At 38.0% G+C, this 17,402-nt stretch overlaps 2 protein-coding genes across 2 annotated transcripts in view; one reads left to right on the top strand and one right to left on the bottom strand.

The window, feature by feature from the left end:
• Positions 1 to 4,934: 4,934 nt before the first annotated feature.
• Positions 4,935 to 13,939, top strand: tex11 (testis expressed 11). Its single transcript, XM_030145047.1, has 29 exons — positions 4,935 to 4,962; positions 5,759 to 5,871; positions 6,048 to 6,132; positions 6,240 to 6,319; positions 6,403 to 6,483; positions 6,605 to 6,721; positions 6,942 to 7,022; positions 7,136 to 7,221; positions 7,300 to 7,357; positions 7,461 to 7,556; positions 7,645 to 7,726; positions 7,981 to 8,059; positions 8,158 to 8,309; positions 8,429 to 8,514; positions 8,823 to 8,960; positions 9,123 to 9,225; positions 9,355 to 9,479; positions 9,888 to 9,973; positions 10,599 to 10,652; positions 10,764 to 10,804; positions 10,895 to 10,972; positions 11,106 to 11,176; positions 11,715 to 11,828; positions 12,042 to 12,114; positions 12,251 to 12,400; positions 12,501 to 12,609; positions 12,732 to 12,852; positions 13,461 to 13,628; positions 13,874 to 13,939. Exons 1-29 carry the CDS (start codon positions 4,935 to 4,937, stop codon positions 13,937 to 13,939), a joined length of 2,721 nt encoding a protein of 906 aa, XP_030000907.1.
• Positions 13,940 to 14,148: 209 nt separating this feature from the next.
• Positions 14,149 to 17,402, bottom strand: part of dlg3 (discs, large homolog 3 (Drosophila)) — a 108,643-nt gene continuing 105,389 nt past the window's right edge. Inside the window, 1 exon segment of the mRNA XM_030145096.1 lies at positions 14,149 to 17,356. Within this exon segment, the coding sequence (XP_030000956.1) occupies positions 17,250 to 17,356 (107 nt within the window). The 3' untranslated portion in view covers positions 14,149 to 17,249.

The following is a 17,402-nucleotide window of genomic DNA, read 5'->3' as shown; positions in this document are numbered from 1 at the left end:
TCTCAGCTCTGTGAACACTATGGTCCATGCGTCAGGCACGTTTTATGGAGACACAGAGGAAGGACGCAACGTCACTTTTTTTTTTTTTTTTTTGGGGGGGGGGGGGGGGTCATTTCTTTACGCTGCTTAAGATCAGTGTGGCAAATAAGGAGTATTTAAATCAATAATGTATCTTTTTGCACTGTACAATAACTCACCTCTGTCTGATGATTCAACCCAATGACATTTTACACTTCCATCACACTGAACATCAGGTAATTTTACACCTTACAGTTTTTCTCTCTCTCTATGAAAACTATGCAAAAACATTGAATGTTACTGTATTTTTTCAATGGAAAAGTCTGATAAGTACCTAAAAGAAACTAGTTCCAACGCAGTCTCACACTGTAACTTCAGCATATTCATTTAATGCAGTTCTATATTCTATTACATCTCAGGAAATTATTGTACTTTTTACTCCATTACATTTGCCTGACAGCTACAGGCACTTACCAGAAAGCAATATTTCAAAGTCTTTCCATCCACTGAAAACCATGTACACTATTGCCCATAAAGTTGGAATCATTTTGTTTTCAGACACATTCCTTTTTTTTTTTTTTTAACATTTCAATTTACACACATCAGTAATCACCTTTGACCAGGTACAATGATTACATACTGAGTCTAAGTTACATTCTATCTATCAAATTAATTAAGATAAGATAAGACTTTTATTGATCCCAAGATGGGGATATTGAAGGCAGCAAGCACAAAAATAAAATGCAGGGAAGACAAGCTAAAAATATACACTTGTGAAACAACAAATATAAAGACAAAAAGTAAATCTGCTATTCTGCAAAGTGTTTATATAATTTTAGATTTAAATAAAAAAAAAATATCTACACATATTTACAATATATTTGTACATCCACAAGGTGTGATATGGGGGGGCGACTTAGGACTGTTATATATGCGGTATCGCTCCTTCTCATACTGGGGAAGTAAAAATCTGGTGTGATGCAGGGGGTGGGAGAGGTGGGGCACATTACATGGTCACAATCAATTCATGAGAAGAGGTAAAAATATTTTATTCCAACTTTATGAGTTAAAAATTCCCCTACGTCTTAAACAATATAATCTGAAACCCTAAGAGATTACCACAAAACATAGTGTTTCAAAGCTAAAAGCAGGTTTGTTTTTCTGTGCTCATGAAAATAAGTTTTTTGTGATAACTGGTTCTTACAAATATGATGGATTTATTGATAAATTATTATTTCACTAACATAATTTCATTGAATATCATACATTCCTGTGGAAAACTACAATCCTTATCAAAGAGTGAATGCTACTAATTTTTTTTTTTTTTTTTTTTTACAAAGTTTTAAACACTTGTATTATTTATTTTGTACTGTTGAGTGAGTCAGTGTTGGATGCATGTGTGCATTTTTTTTTTTTATAAGCAAGCACTGAACAGTTTGTTAACTTAATTTTATTGTACAGCTTATGCAATCACAATAAAGGCAATTCTAAAATAAATAAAATGAGCTCAACTTTAAATGTCTAGCAGTAAAATGTAACATAAACATTAATGCAGCAGGAAAATGAACCCAAAAACATCATATACAATAAACTACACAATGACTATACTAAAATTCAGATTAATTTACTGATCCCAGTGAATCATTAGACAAAAAGAAAAAAAAGTACATGTTTTAACACTTTTAGCACATTTTGCTGATAATAATTAATATACTTTTACTTAAGTAAGTTGTTTAACTGGATATTACTAGTTCATGCTGTTAAAAGTATATCAATTACTTAATAATCTAAGGTCAGGCAACGCAATTCTAAATGTCAATACAAAGCTTAGTTGTGAGGTGAATTATTAACCTAACATCTTGTACGTGGCTTTTGTGTGTAACGCTCTGTTTGATAAAATCAGCCCCTGAGGTTAAAGGTAAAATGCAGCTATCGTTTCTGAAGAGGATGAATAAAAAGTAAACAATCACTGTGATATCAGATTGAATCCCTCTGTGACAAGTGGTTAGAATAAACATTAGCTGGATTTATTTTTAACTTCAGAAACAGGATGCAGTGCTTTTTATATCAATGTAAATAATCATCTTTTGTATGTCAGTACCCTGCAGTGTGTGGATGTGCTGCAGACTGTTTTCTTTAATCACCACGACAATTACTTAGCTGCTGTAGGTCAGAGTAGCAGGTATAGACTGCTGTAAATAAGAACATCCTGGCCTCACCTTTTCACGTACATCATGACTCGACAGCGGTCATTCTGGGGGCGTTATCTGGAGTTGTGTGATTTGGGTGAGGCACGGCACAGTCTGTGAAATGTGAAAAACTCTACTCTTTCAGCCCTGTAGCAGGAAAACAGTGACATGGAAAACATAGGAAAGAGTTATTAACACCTTGGTCATGGGAGTTCTGATGCTTTCTGAGATTCTGACACCCACACTCACAGGTCAAGAATTCCTGCAATTTCCTACAAAGTAGCACATTATAATTGTATATTTTTACATGAATGCGTTCAAAAGCAATGTCCATATTTGGGCAGCTAGAGAGGACTTAGGTTAGCTGCATGGTTCATTTATAAAAGGAACATCCTAGTGTATGAATGTAGGGACTGGAAATTTATTTGAGAGTCTGCTGGCAGTCACTAATAGCTTACAGCTTGTTGGTCCAGAATATAGTCTAGTAACTTTGTGGGTTTAACAACATTTATCATAATATAATCCTGGTAAGACATGCAAACTGTATGAAAAAACAAAGCACACAGAAGACAAACAGACTTATTGTCTACTTTAAAGGATGGTCCCCTCTGAATGCACAAAGAAAGGTCAGTTTGATGAAAAAAGTCACATCTACTGCAGCGATTTTCTTACAGTGTTTTCACTTCTAAGTCTTTTAGTAAAGGAGACGTTGCAACCGAGCCAAGAGGGCAACAGATAAGTGTCCTGATGAACAATTGCTGGAAGTTACTAGCTGAGAGGGGTGGCTTTAGAGTGTTTTATTTAGAATCTAGTATTCAAAACAGACCAAGGGGGGGTGAACTGGTTCTACACACACAGCATGCACGATTTCCTTTACCCCAACAGCAAAGTCTTAGGTCTTTTCCTCAGCAGAAGTGTTTAAGGGGTCTGCTGCTCCTGTTGGTTGCATAAATGCAGTCAGTCCTAAGTTAGCACAATGCCTCAGACTTTGGGTCTCATACTGCATTTTTGGAGTGAAGTGCTATTTTACACAATAAATGTGGGTTGTTGGTTGTGCAGCATAAGATTAATAGTCCACAATACCAACAAAACTGTCTCCTCAAAAACAAAAAATAATTTAAAGAAGCAGCTCAACAGGAATCTGCACTCTGGGTGGAAAGTCTAAGGATTTCTGGAAACCAACCATGCATCAAATCTGACTTGCATGTAACATACGCATAATTCATGATGTGAGATCTGAAAAATAAAACCATCTGAAAGAGGTTTTTGTGAAGTATATGGTGTATGAAATTTCCATTGCTAGACAAGATGTCAAATATGATGGAAAAACTGACAAAAAGAATGATAGCTGGAGTAATATTCATAGTCAATACCAATTAATACTCACAACAATATACAACAAAGCTTTCACTAAACAGAGCAAATGTCCATGCCTGACCTGATTATTCAGCCGTCTTAAAAATGGAAAGGTCTCAGGTTTAGTCATCTTGGCTTATCTATTACTCAGACCTACTGTTACACAGGGAGTTATGGTTGAATATAAATGGGGTATTGGTTTCCCCAGTACAGCAGAGTGCATGTAGTAAATGCTGTGAATGTAGATCTGCAGTCCAGTGGAAAACATGTCCACAGAACTTAGCTATAGCCTAAATTCCTCTCTGCCACAGACACTTCACACAAATATCTAAAACCTGAGCTAATGATAAATTACACTTTTAAAGAGGAAACCTGTAAGTAAAATAACATAGAGTATCATGTTAAGTATGATCCAATATTTTGAATTGTATTCACCCTTTCATGCATGAATTATGAGAACCTTAGTCAAGATTTTTTTTCTGGAGTGTTTTTATACCTCCTTAGGCATAAAAAAAAATTGTGATTGAGTTTTTTTTTTTTCATAGAGTCACAAAAATGTCCATGCATTTAATTTTTTAAGTAAAGAAATATGTATTTAAAACCCAATATCAGAAAGTAAAATGAAAACAATGAAATAAAAACATTTTTAAGGCTGCTAATTTGATGTTTTCTCACATTTTACCATACTCCAATGCTAGTTATTACCTCATATAATACGCAAAAAACAACTCTTTTTGTCTAACAAATAACAACTGATTTACACTTAAACCTGTTACTGCAGATCAGGTTTATCATGAACAGCAAAGTTACAGTAATGGTATGAATTGCAGTGTATTATGGGATGTTGCGTAAGTGTCCACTGTGTTGGCTCATATGGAACTAAAACAACAAAACCTATGAATATACAAGAGAACAGCTGGAGAAGAACTGTCCACTGGAGTGACCACAATGCATGAAAAGGTTAAACTACAATTTGCTTGGGTAGAAGAATGAGTATATCTCCATTAATGACATAAATCAATATGAGTTTTACATATAAGAAAAGGAATGGCAACAATAATGATGGCAACAACAATAATGACAGTAGTAGCAGTAGTAGTAGTAATAGTTATAATAAAAATTAAATAATAATCTAGATATGTCATAATTATCTTACAGATAAATTCATCATTGTCATATAGATTCAACAAATTTGTTTACCAGTATCTTATATGTATATCAGTATAAGACACATTCATTACATAAATGCTCTCATGTTAATAAATTGGTTGATAACAGCAGGTCAAAGTTTATTATTTTACCTTCAACCGTCCATTACAGTGTTCATCAAAAAGAACCGCGCAAACTTTATTTTCAGAGGAAACCTGAAGCATGGAGCAGTTTCTTTCAAAGATTAAATGTGCGTATATATCTGGTTCACTTAGTATGAACATTGTTTGTTTTAGTAAGTCAACTGCTTTTTTTTTTTTTTTTTTTTTGTGGCTTTTCAAAAGTTAGCATTTAACTTTTATCCTAGCTAAATTTAGCTAAACATCCCGATCGCTAGCCAGGTTACGGTTGAAATTGCCGTTAGCTAACTAGCTTGTTTAGTAAAGAGGTTAGGATTAAATATTAAAGGTTAAGATTAAGCATACTATTGAGGGTCTAGTTAACTGGTGAAAACAGCAAGGAAGCTACAACTACCACATAATTTTAGCTAGCATAAAACAACTGAGAAGTTACAGATTCTTTTTTAAATCCAAGCTAATTGTAAAGCAGCATTAGCTCAGTAATACCATATCATATAGCTAAACAGGAAACATTAAATGTCATGTTTTGTTTTTGTTTTTTTAAAGAGAAACGGAACTAAATACATGTAACTGTTTTAGTGTGGACTGTAATTATTTCTGTGTTTAAACTGACAGTTGTGTGTCTAAAATGATGTTAAAATTTTCCCACTCACTTCATTAAGGTTGATGCAAATGTTTCACTAACAATCTTATGCAGTTCTTGTGAAGTGCTCATTTCCCGGATTAGATACTGACTTCTGCTTAAGTTTTACACAGAAGCATAAGGTAGTGTAGTGATAAGGAAACCTTTCATCTCCACAAAATTCTGCAGTTATCTCCTACAGGGTCTTCAACATAACTGTCTGTGTGGGTTTTTGAGGTGTTCATCTGTTGTAATAAAAAATATATATATATATTACTTTGTAGGTCTCACAGAAAACCTGTTGCAGAAACAGCTGGTAGACAATGATGAGGTGATAGAGGAATTTTTCTCTGAAATTTCTAGCATTAAGGATTTCCCTAAAATACTGGATCCACAGGTATTTACACAACTCATCAGTGTGGTTCTGCTGTAATCCCATAATTCAACTTTGAATTAAAATATGTGGAAAAAAAAAAGATAGATATACATATAGTTTCTTATATGAGCATTATGCCATGTATATGCTGCTTGTACATCTTACATGTTGTCTCATATTTATATTTCATGTTACAGCTGGAGGAATGCGCAGTTCATCTGTGGAACTGGGCAGTTACCAAAAATGTAGGCAACAATATAAATAAAAATCAAAAGGCCAAAGGTAGACTCATTAAGTAGAGGTGTGATTAATTATTTGAGAAATTGTGATGCTGGAAGTTTTAGTAATGCATTTGCAATAATATTTATGATTTGTGACCATCTTCCCAGTGCAACATATTGCATGTAGCCTGCTCTACTGCTGTGAACCTGAGAATCCAACAGAGGGCGTCCTCCGCAAGCAGATCCTGGTCAGTGGTACTGTATGAACCCTCAGTGGGTATTCAACATTTCAGAAAGACAAGCTGTGTTTTTCAGTGTTTAATCTTTATAGATGGCCAGCAAAACAGGAAGAACCTGGCTAGACTGCAAAGATCCCCAAATGGCAGATCACTTCTTAAGGCTTGCTGTCAAGGTACAAATAAATAAATAAATAAAAAATAGATCTGAGATTAATTGATCAGTACAGACAAATATAAACAGGATTCAGTATAATTAAAGCTGACTCTACATACTATATCATACTATATTCCAAGAGCCTGGAAACACTTTATAGCCAGCTAATGTCCAGAGTTGAAGAAGCTGACATCAACTCATCCAAAGGGGATGTGGAGAAGGATCTACTTCGCATCCTCTCATGCCAGGCAGAATCGGTGAGCTGTGGCACATGTGACGTTCAACACCTTCAACGTGAATATTTGTTCTTGTGATATTTGGCAGCTGAGGAAGTGCTATTCTGACAGACTTGCAGTGTGAAGTGTGAGACAGCTAAAATGTGAACTGAGAAACAATGAGAGGGGATATCTCATTCTTTAATAATAGGAAATTTATATAGTTTGCTGACATTTAATACAACTTACTTTTTCTATCTAGGCTTTATGTCAAGGAAATAACAATGAAGCTGTGGTCTACATGCAGCGCTGTAGAGAAATGCTTTTGCGTTTGCCCAAAGAAGTAAAGGAAGCCCTCAGTTACTGTCACATTATATATATATATATTTTTTTAAATTTCAGATATTGTTATTGAAAGACAATGTTTTTGGCCTGTTTTTGATCATTTTCATGTAGACTGCATATGTCTCCCTTATGTGCTACAACTTTGGAGTAGATACTTACCAGCTGAAAAAGTTTGAGGACAGTTCATTTTGGCTGAGGTAAATATTATAACTCTATCTATAGTATCTATGTACTGTGTAATCTAGGGAAAAAATTAAATATGTCCTTCTTTTTAGCCAGAGTTATGACATTGGAAAAATGAATGAGAAATACTCTCCTGGATCAGAAATCCAGGTAAAAATGTGCAGCACATAATTGAATATAAAATAGCTGCATACTGCATGTATACAACAAATTAAATGCATCAGTTTAACATTTTTGTTTAACTTACCAATAGGCCAAGATTTTGAGACTTCTTGCCACTGTTTATCTAGAGTGGGATTGGCAGAGATTTCAGGAGAAAGCCCTTAATGCTGTCAGCCTCGCCAATGAGGTGGGAAATGAAAAATGTTTCTGAAGTATACATATGCACATGCATGTGCTTATATACTCTGTTTCTAGTTACACTGTGCTATTTGCAGGAAAGTATTAGTGTCTCTGGACTGTACTTAAAGATCAGAATACTCCTGAGGTGTGGGGCCCCAGATGATCATATCAGAGCAGGTTAGTTATTAACAGACTTCACTGAATTATTTATTCAGAGTTGATTAACCTAGGATGTGGAGGGGGAGAGCTTCACCGGGTGAGGGGTTAGAAAGTAGAGTGAAGACTGAAAAATTGCCAATTTTGATAGTAAAAATCAAGTTTTTGAAATTTAGCACCATGAATTACCTCTGTTTTCATTGTTGCAGAACTATGGATTAACAATTAGCTGTCATTACATGTCTTTGGGTGACTTAATGAAAATGTATTTTCAGGACTTAATGAAATGCTACAATCTGATGTGTCCCTTGAAGTGTGTCTGAGCACAGTGAAACTACTCATGTCTGAAGACAGGTAGCTTGTGCTCACACAAGCATATGCTGATGAAAATATTTCCATGTAGAAATTTCCAAATAGTTCAAATATGAATAATATCTGATTTGCTTTCTTAGAGAAGTGCTGGGATTTGAGTATATGAAATGTGTGTGTCTGCACTTTGAGTCGTCCCCTGACTTGGGAAGTGCTCTTGTTTTGCACATTGAGCTCCTTCTGCACAGGGGCAAGGAGCTTTTGGGCAAGCAGAAGATAGAGGATATCATCACTGGTATTTTATTTAGAATCTAATCTCTGGTTTAAATACTTAAAAACATGGGATAAGGAATTGTTTAATGCAGGTATAATCAATTCAATAACTAGGTCTGCTTGTGGTTTACATCGATATAGGCCATTATACAGGTAAACAGCTGACCCCACAGGCCCTCTCCAGACTGCATGTTTTACTGTGGGATAAAGCATCCAGACACTTTGAGGTATGACAAATACATCTGTTTTAGTATTTATATTTAAATACTGTGCACATGTATAGAATAGTGGTTCCTTGCTTCATAGTTGTTGGACTACTTTTCTTTGGAGTTTGCATGTTGCTGTTCTTTGCTCAGATCCTTAAAATATGCATATTAGGAAAGCTCTATGCTGCCTTTGAACATAACTCTGCCCTTTGAACTAGCCTTAGTGGATGGTTACTGGCTGCTCATGGCCCTGAATATTTCTTTATTATGTGTGAAATGGAAAAGATCACTCTGGGATGAATAGAATATAACTTTGTCTTCCCATCCAGACAAAGAACTATTCAGAATCACTGCAGTGGTATAACTACTCCCTGAGTTTCTTCAAGGCAGGTCAAATTGATCCCAACTTGGCCAAACTGCAGAGGAACAGAGCTTCCTGTTTCTTGCAACTAAAGCAGCTGGAAAAGGTAACATAACTGGAGTCACAACAGCAACTCAGAGAATCATATTGCAGTGTCTGGTACATCTCATCAGGTCCATTGTTTCGATCACAATGGCTGGTGAAGTATCAGGAGACATCGGACTATGCACATACTGTCCCAGTTTATGAAAATGTATGTGTTCTTTAGGCTAAAGAAGCAGTAAAAGAAGCAGAGAGATGTGATCCAGATAGCATTTTCACCCAGTTTACTGTTTACAAGATTGCAGTACAGGAGAACAATGTGGAGAGAGGTATCTATCTATAAAATTGGTGGAAGGCATATTTAGCAGCACACTTGATGGGAGACGTACAACTTCATTGTATATGTAGTTTAATATGTCGTCTGTGTATTGATTGACACGAGTTGTGTATTGTAACAGCTGCAGAGGCAGTGAATGCGATGGGACTTTTGTCCAAGAGTTCTACGTCTGCCGAGGACAAACTGCTCTTATCTGAAATTGCTGCCTCCAGTGTTCTCAGTCTGGCTGCTCAGATTGCTCTAGAGGTAGGACTCATCACAGAGCAGGACTGAAAAAAAAAAAAAAGATATTTTAATCTGTCCGGTGAAATTACAATCCTGTTATGATGATATAGACATTTTGGTGAGTGGGATTCCAATAAGAGATCTTTATCTATACTGCGTAGTCAAGTTACTAATAGGAAATGATCCAAAACTGTTAAAAAAAAAAAAAAAAAGAAAAAAAGGATCCACCATACAACTTTGTGCTATTATCAACAAATATACTGGGGAGCAACCAGATAATCAGCACACATTATGGGGCTGATGAGATCTAGAAAAAAAAAGCTTTTATAAAAAGAAAATGTGTGGGATCTATTTTTGTGCATGATTGTGATGGGTATGATGTGGGTGGTCGTATTAACGGTGGTGAGGATGCTTGTTCCCCTTTGACAGAATGAACAGCAAGACACTGCAATGAAGGCACTGGAGAGTTTGTGTGAAAACTCCAAAGATGAGGTTCAGGTTCTCACTGCTCTCAGGTCAGAGAATAAGGATATACAAGTGATAAGTTTCATATGAAAATTAACTGTTTGTCATTTATCATGTAAATCATATATTGATACACACATACATACATACGATTTACTCTGACAAGCATTAAAGGACTTGGAAGTCGACAAAATGCATATATTTGAGATTATGACATACTGACTTTTCTTTCATCATTGTATTTTTCAGTCGTAATTGTCATGATATTACAATCCCGGATTAACAATATTAATTTTAGTTATAATTAATTGCTAGAATTACTATACAGTCACCTTTAGTTGAAAACTATGATGTTGACTCATCACTTTTACATAATATATTACACACACACGCACACACACACATATAGCATACACATTAGCATATAATTACATCAGTTTCAAAGAACTCTGTATTCAGGTTTTGAGACTGTATGTTTTATACTTAGTTACAGCATTAGGAAGGAATGGATAATATGCTGAGAAATCATAGCGACTCTGTTAGTTTTCCAAACACCTCTATGATCCACTGACCTATATTCCCCTACTTCTCCACTGAAAGTGTGTCTCTGTATAATACAGTTAGTAGGTGAAAGAAAGGAGGTCAACACCAGTTTCTCCATTCATCTTTTTATAGGTGTTTGATTCGACTTGTGCTCTCCACAATAGAAAAATCGAGTGATGAGATGAGGTGAGAGGAAGGGAAGGAGGAATGTTTAATATTTGTGTATAATACAGGCTATTACTGATGCTCCTTTTAATGCTGTTTTAATACATATACAATTGTATGTTACTTTTGTAGGACTGTCAATCTGGATGTTCTTCTTCCATATTTAAAAATGGGTGAGTACACCAAGGTATTTGATATAGGAAGGTCCAAGTACTATCTGCTGTGCATCATAACCAGGTGTAAATGTTTTATTTGCTGTGCAGCTCTGCAGAAAATTTCTCATCATTCTTGCATGACTGTTGATCAGCGATCAGAGGAAGCTAACTGGTTCAGGAAGATTGGTATGAGTACTCCCACATTCTCTCCTTGTCACTTAAGTCTGAAATGCTATGGTAGCTCCTAAAATTTTGCAGCATTATTTTTGGTCTGCGTGTTGTATGGACAAGTGTGTATTTGTATGTGTCCCTGCAACAGCTTGGAACTCAGCCTTGCAGTGTGAGAGCAGTCCTGACAGGATGAGGGATTTCTTTGTGCTCTCATACCAGGCAAGTGTCCTTATTAGTTTGGTCAGGTGAATTAATCAATATCTACAATTGGTGGGTATGAATCAGTGAAACCCAAACAAGGATTAAACATTGCTTTATAGGTACAAACATACCAGTATTGTGGTAATACAAAATGCTTCTAGTATGAGATGTACTTTGACTTTTGACCTTTCTGTGTATGAATAGCAAGGGTTTTAAACAATTATTTCTCTTATGTATGGGATGTGTATTGATTTGTATACTTGTACTGCTGCTTTTAAGCTGTTTTCTTATAAAGCTTTGCTAATGTTACACAGATGTTTAAGACCAGTGAGCATATACTGAATAATTTCAAAAGGGTTTAAAGAGGAAGACTCAAAGGGAATGTTCAGTAGTCTATCTTTTGCTCCAAACAACAGACATTCAGAGGCTTCTGCTTTTTTCTTTAGTTCAGATTTCCTACCCTCAGGATATAAAAATCTAGTGTACTGGATTTAACTAGTACACTAATGTGCATTACTTATAACCTAATGTCACATGTTTGTGCATGAACCCTTAGCTTGCCCAGCTGTGCCCTCCCGATCGCACAATCCTCATGGGCCAGAAGACATGTTTGCTAATGGCTGCTGCTGCCTCTTTGGAGCTCTGCAGGAGGTCTCCTCCCCTTACCCAGGTGTGCCACCCACTCCCCCTGCCCATTATTTTCACACACTCCCATACACATGGATGGAAATTTACCAAGACCAGTGGAGAGGAGAGGTGACTAACCACATTATTGGTGCCGGCGTAGGTGTTAAATTCTTATCCCTTTGCATTTGAAGAGGATATTAACACTAGATGGCAATGATGAGTCCAGAGGACTTACTGCTGTCCCTTTGGTTCACAGACAGAAGAGCTCACTCAGGCCCTGGAGCACATTCAGATCTGCTGGGAGGTCTGGAAAACTCTGAAAGCATCTGGTAACTTTTGTTTTCTAACAACAAAATGAAAGAACAGCTACAGATGATGCAAAAATCTTTCAAGAACTGTAGACATTTTTAGGAAGACTGAGATGGATTTATTGCAGTTAAATGTTTTATGAACATAAATCCATAGGAAGCTTCCCTTTGGACCCAACAGATACATTGCTTCTGTTGTATGAATTCGAGGCTCGTGCTAAGCTCAATGACCCCAAGGTTGAAACAGTCCTGGAATCTGTCTTGGAGCTAGAAAATGTTGAAACCAAAGTGCTAGAAACAATCGCAGGTAAATTTAAGAAATGCTCTATTTTAGTCACTTATACTGACATTTCATAAAAAACAGAAGCATTCCAGTGTGAGCAGTATGTTGGCTTTTTCACATACAGCCTTAGCCATGGAGTCTCCAGCCCACTTCCCTTTGCTGTGTAAGAAGGCCTTGAGGGTTGCTCTGTCTCTGCACAAGAAACAGCCACAGACCGACCTATCCCGCTGCAGGTATAGCATCACTACTCTACATGAAAATACCCATGACAGTTCATTCATGATCCAGTCCCAGTGGGTTCTTATTAGATTGAAAGGTTTACTGTGCAACTGTTTTTTTTTTTGTCTCTCCCAAGCAAGTGTGTTCACAGCCTGATAAAGCTGTCCCTCCCAAACGGTGTCTCTGAAGTGGAGGCCCATGTGCTTGAGGAGGTGTGGGACTACTATGAGGAGGCTCTGTCCATCATCACAGCCGCAGTGAGTCAGCACCAATCACACACTGCCATCCCTTGGCTCCCACCTCCTGTTCCCTCCACCAGAACTGCTGCTTGCTGTATAATTAACCCCCTCTCTTCCACTCCATGCCTGCCTGCTGTTCTAGAAGGCTCTTTTTATCAATGGGCTTTCAACCCCACTTCAATTAGCAGATGCTTCCATTCACCACTCCCTTCCTGCCAATTTGAATGTTAATGTGCTGTACAAGTCATCACACTGCCGGTGAGCTTCAGCTCTGAAAGAGGCATCAAATTATTGAGACATTACCCTGCTTTAGAGGCAGTGCATATTTCCCCTTTCAGAATGAGTTATTACTTGAAAGCTGTGGAATTCTTTGGATCAAAGTGACAGCCTGAGATTAAAGTGTTGTGAAAAATTATCAATTTGAAAAACGATAGATCTTAGAGCTTCAGTTTTTACAACTGCAAAGCATTAGTAAAGGCAACATGAAGAACAGGATTGGATGAAAGTTAATTTGTTAGCTACAGACTTAACCCGCTAAAATTTCCTTCCTTACACTTGGCTCAGTGTAGACTCACAAGTTGCATCTATTACATCTCTTTTGACCATCTTCCTGCTCTTGTATGCAGCCGGATGACTTCCCAGAGATGGAGACCCTGTGGCTGCTGACTCGAGCGTGGAACACAGGGATACTGATGTACAGCCTAGCTCAGTACCCTGAGGCTGAGAGGTGGTGCGGCCTAGCCATGAGCTTCATCCGCCACCTGGGTTCCCTGCGTGAGAGCTACGAGACACAGGTACAGAGGAATGAGCCGTTTCTGAGCCGCTGGGCAGGTGAAGGGGAGGGATCAAACAGAGGGGTGTTTGTGGCACTGGAGCGTGACAGCAGAACCTGAATCATCCTGCTAGTTAGGAGACTGTGACAGAAGGCTTTGGCCTATGAATATCACAGACCTTATGTTTAAACACGGTCAACAGCCATCACTGTAGGCCTCTGATCAGATATTATTCTAAAGCTAGAACTTTGGTTTTGTCTTAACAGATGTCCCGTCTCTACAGTGAAATCCTGGACAGACTGGACAAAGCCAAGATCATTACCATACAGTAATCAAACCAGTTCAGCTCAGCGTTTATCTTCCATTTCAATGATTCAACTTAAATCGACTCAGTTCTCTTTTGTTGCTAAAGGTAGATGTTATTTGTTCAGGTAAGACGTTCAAGTTGAATAAATATTTGAATTTAATCTGTATATTTGTATACATTTGATAATTTCCACAGTCTCTGAGCTGGTTTACGGGAATAACAAGCACATCAAGGTCATAACTGAGTCACATATTTTATTTTCAAACAAATAAACTCTTGTCAAGTCCCAAAATAAAACCCAAACAAAAGTTGCAGGACTGTGTTCCCTCATGACTAGGACAGGGAAGACCATGAGGCCAAGTGTCCTGATAGGCTGTACCACCTGCAGTGACAGGAAGGAAACTACTGTACAATCAAAGGGTTCATGTTTGCAAGCACTTACTGCACATGTGTGCTATAACATAAACATCATCACCCAAAAGTACAAACAAGAACCCTAACCCCCCCCCACCCAAAAAATAAAAGCATATATGTCATCATTTCTCTCAGAACAAAGACCCTCATCAATTATACACACACAGAGGCATTCAGGTTCCATCTTGTTATATACCACAACCTCAATGGAAAGAGTAAAATGAAATCAAGTTCTTTGGGCTTTGACATGGCTGACTGAGGTATAAATACCACACACATTGTTAACAGTCAGCTGTATTTCAACTAAACACCAGAGAGGACCGATTCTAAACTTCTAAATGATGTATTGATCAATGCTCCTGGTTTCTGTGATAATGTGTAGGTTTCTGCCTGTATCTCTTTTTAATTATTTTACAATATATTTTTTTTTAAATCTATACACCCAGACACGTTCCACAAGAAATCACATGTAGACAGGCCCTACTTGCGGGAACTGAATTCCCAACTGACTAGTTAAGTGTTCCAATAGGCATTTGAAGAGAAATACCAACAATACAGCACATTTGTATGGAAATTATATCTCAAGAGTAGCTCAAACTTTACTTACCTGACATTTGTGGTCTATAAAACATGTTTGTCCCAGTTTGATTCACACATGCATGAAGCACAGGTGATGGGGATCTGCTGGGGGCTTATTTACATTGTACAGCTACCACACCCTTTGAAACAGTCTGCAAGCAGTTTATAAATGGCTCTGTTCCCTTCGGTTATTCCCTGAACTCTGGTTTTGACACAGGTAATGACAGCTGGTTTAGCAGTGTGGTGCCTGGCAGGTGGGCACACCTGTTCAGAAAATGCCTGCAGGTACAGGTGCTCTGTGGGTGGGAGAGAGCAGGGGACCCAGAGGTCTAGGTTACCACTTCCTGTTGGGTCTGGCTCTCTGAGGAGAAAAAAAAATCCCTTTGCACTCTTCATAAAGCTGAGGAGGAAAGCAATAACGTTCGCAGGATCAGGGGCCAGAATTCCTTCTTCAATGGCTCAGATGCGCCTTCTCACATGCATACATTAACATATAGTGCCATGATCTGCATGGGAGGATGGAGAAGGTCATTTCAATCCTGGTGATGCCATACAGCCAGCTCAAGTGTTACCACATTGATGGCCTTGAAAGCTCCCCGCCTGACGGAAAAGAAAACATAATACAACCTTATAACACTGTTGAGTTGAAAATGCTTCTAAGCGGCAGTACCTCGATTGCTTGTTCATTCATATTGGATAACTAGGAACACTGCGTCATTGCCCAAACATGGCCCTTAAGTCGCAGGGGACATGGTATCTGTACGTTAAGATTCCTGAGCTGGTCTAGCTCACCCCAGACACACTAAGAGCTCAACACAGTGGTTCAGCACCTGCCAACAACAGATTCATTAAGAATTCATAGCTTTATAGATAGACAAAGCATGTTGGTTTAATCAAACCCAACTTTAGTGTTTTTTTTGGTAGGGGGACAGGGGACAATTCAAAACAGGTTATACTGACTCTTTAATTGTTAGGACATCCAATACAATTATTGTCTTGTTCTACCCGTTTTAAGGCCACCGTCATGGTGGCAGACAGGACAGTACCATGTGACCATTCAATCAGAAGAGAATCTCTTGGAAGGCAGAGAGTGTAATAGGGTGTTCTGCTGCTCAACATGAGATAGGAGGCTCTGGCTGTCCAAATTGTAATCCAATGGCCAAATTCTTCTTTAATTACACAGGAAAAGGGTGGGGGGAGGAAAGGCGCCCACAGAGGTGAGACTTTTCTTTATCTATTGCACTCAAGTCAGGCCTCCTCCTGGCAGTTGGAGGACACAAAAAGCTAAGGACAAATGAGAGTGTAGCCTCTCGGCTCCTTGTCAATCGTGCAGCCTCCTTCACAGACAACAGGTAGTCACAAAACAGAATTTGTATTTGATGTAAGGCAGTTTGGTGTTTTGCAGAGAGCCCAGTTACACTTCTCTACCCCCATCCTTTACACAGAGCAGCCAAAAACCACAAGCAAAAAATCCCACAAAGAAAAAAAAAAAATAAAAAAAACAAAACAAAAAAAAACAAAAAAACAAAAATCAAATCTAACAGCCCTCCAAATTGACAACTCTAGTGAAGTGTAAAATGTGTAGTTTTTAATATGTAGTAAAATCTCAGTAGGATTTTATCATTTATCTTGTGATTTCATAATATAAATGTAGATTAACAACGCGTTCTTCCTCTTGATCTGCCTCCCAAGATGTCTTTATCGGCTGCAGCACAGACAACTGGCAGACGACCAAACAGCAAGCTGGTTTGTGATAAATAGATCACCAGTTTGTAGGCTCCTCCACTAATTTCCGCAGTCATTATAAACAAAGAGATGACTCCTTGAACAGTACCATCAGCAGGGCTCGATTTTAACCAGTCTTTTAGAAAAAAAGCCTTAATTGGTCTTCATTTCTTGTCTTTCGTGTCTTTTTAAATGTGATTCGATGAACATTTACAAAGTGTTCCAACTTGGTATGATTTGTCTCTGTTCCCCTGCAACTTCTTTTGAATCCCGAGTCCCCTTTCACAATTTCTGTAAAGCATTCTGATCTTCAATCAGTCCCAGTTCACAAAAGGATTTATTCCCTTTCCCTTTTGTTTTCATTGACAAATTCCTTTGGAATGGCATTTCCAGTCTTGAATGGATTTGTTGAGAAACTCATGCAGGGGTGTGCACAGTCACAGTAATGGTGATAAGACTTCTTTTCATTTAGAGAGTAACATAATGATGACACTAAAACTTGATATGAAACATATCTGCAAAAAGGAGGTGAGGAGGGGGGGCTATTTGGGCTTGGGTGGGGTCTCTGGGAGGCAGGAGGGGAGCTCTGCACCGATGCAGAGGGGACGGCAGGGAGCTCAGAGCTTCTCTGAGGAGGGGATCCAGATGTAAGGACCAGACTGCTCCTCAATGATTAGCTTGATTTTGTTGTAAATCTCCTCTAGTGAGTCACCCTGTACAATAGCTGGAGACAGAAACACAGTCATTAGAAGTGTGGAAATGTATCGACT

Source organism: Sphaeramia orbicularis, chromosome 10 (genome assembly GCF_902148855.1).
Source record: "Sphaeramia orbicularis chromosome 10, fSphaOr1.1, whole genome shotgun sequence".
Classification (NCBI taxonomy): domain Eukaryota; kingdom Metazoa; phylum Chordata; class Actinopteri; order Kurtiformes; family Apogonidae; genus Sphaeramia; species Sphaeramia orbicularis.
Note: the sequence above shows the minus strand (reverse complement) of the source record. Positions and strands in the feature narration are given on the sequence as shown.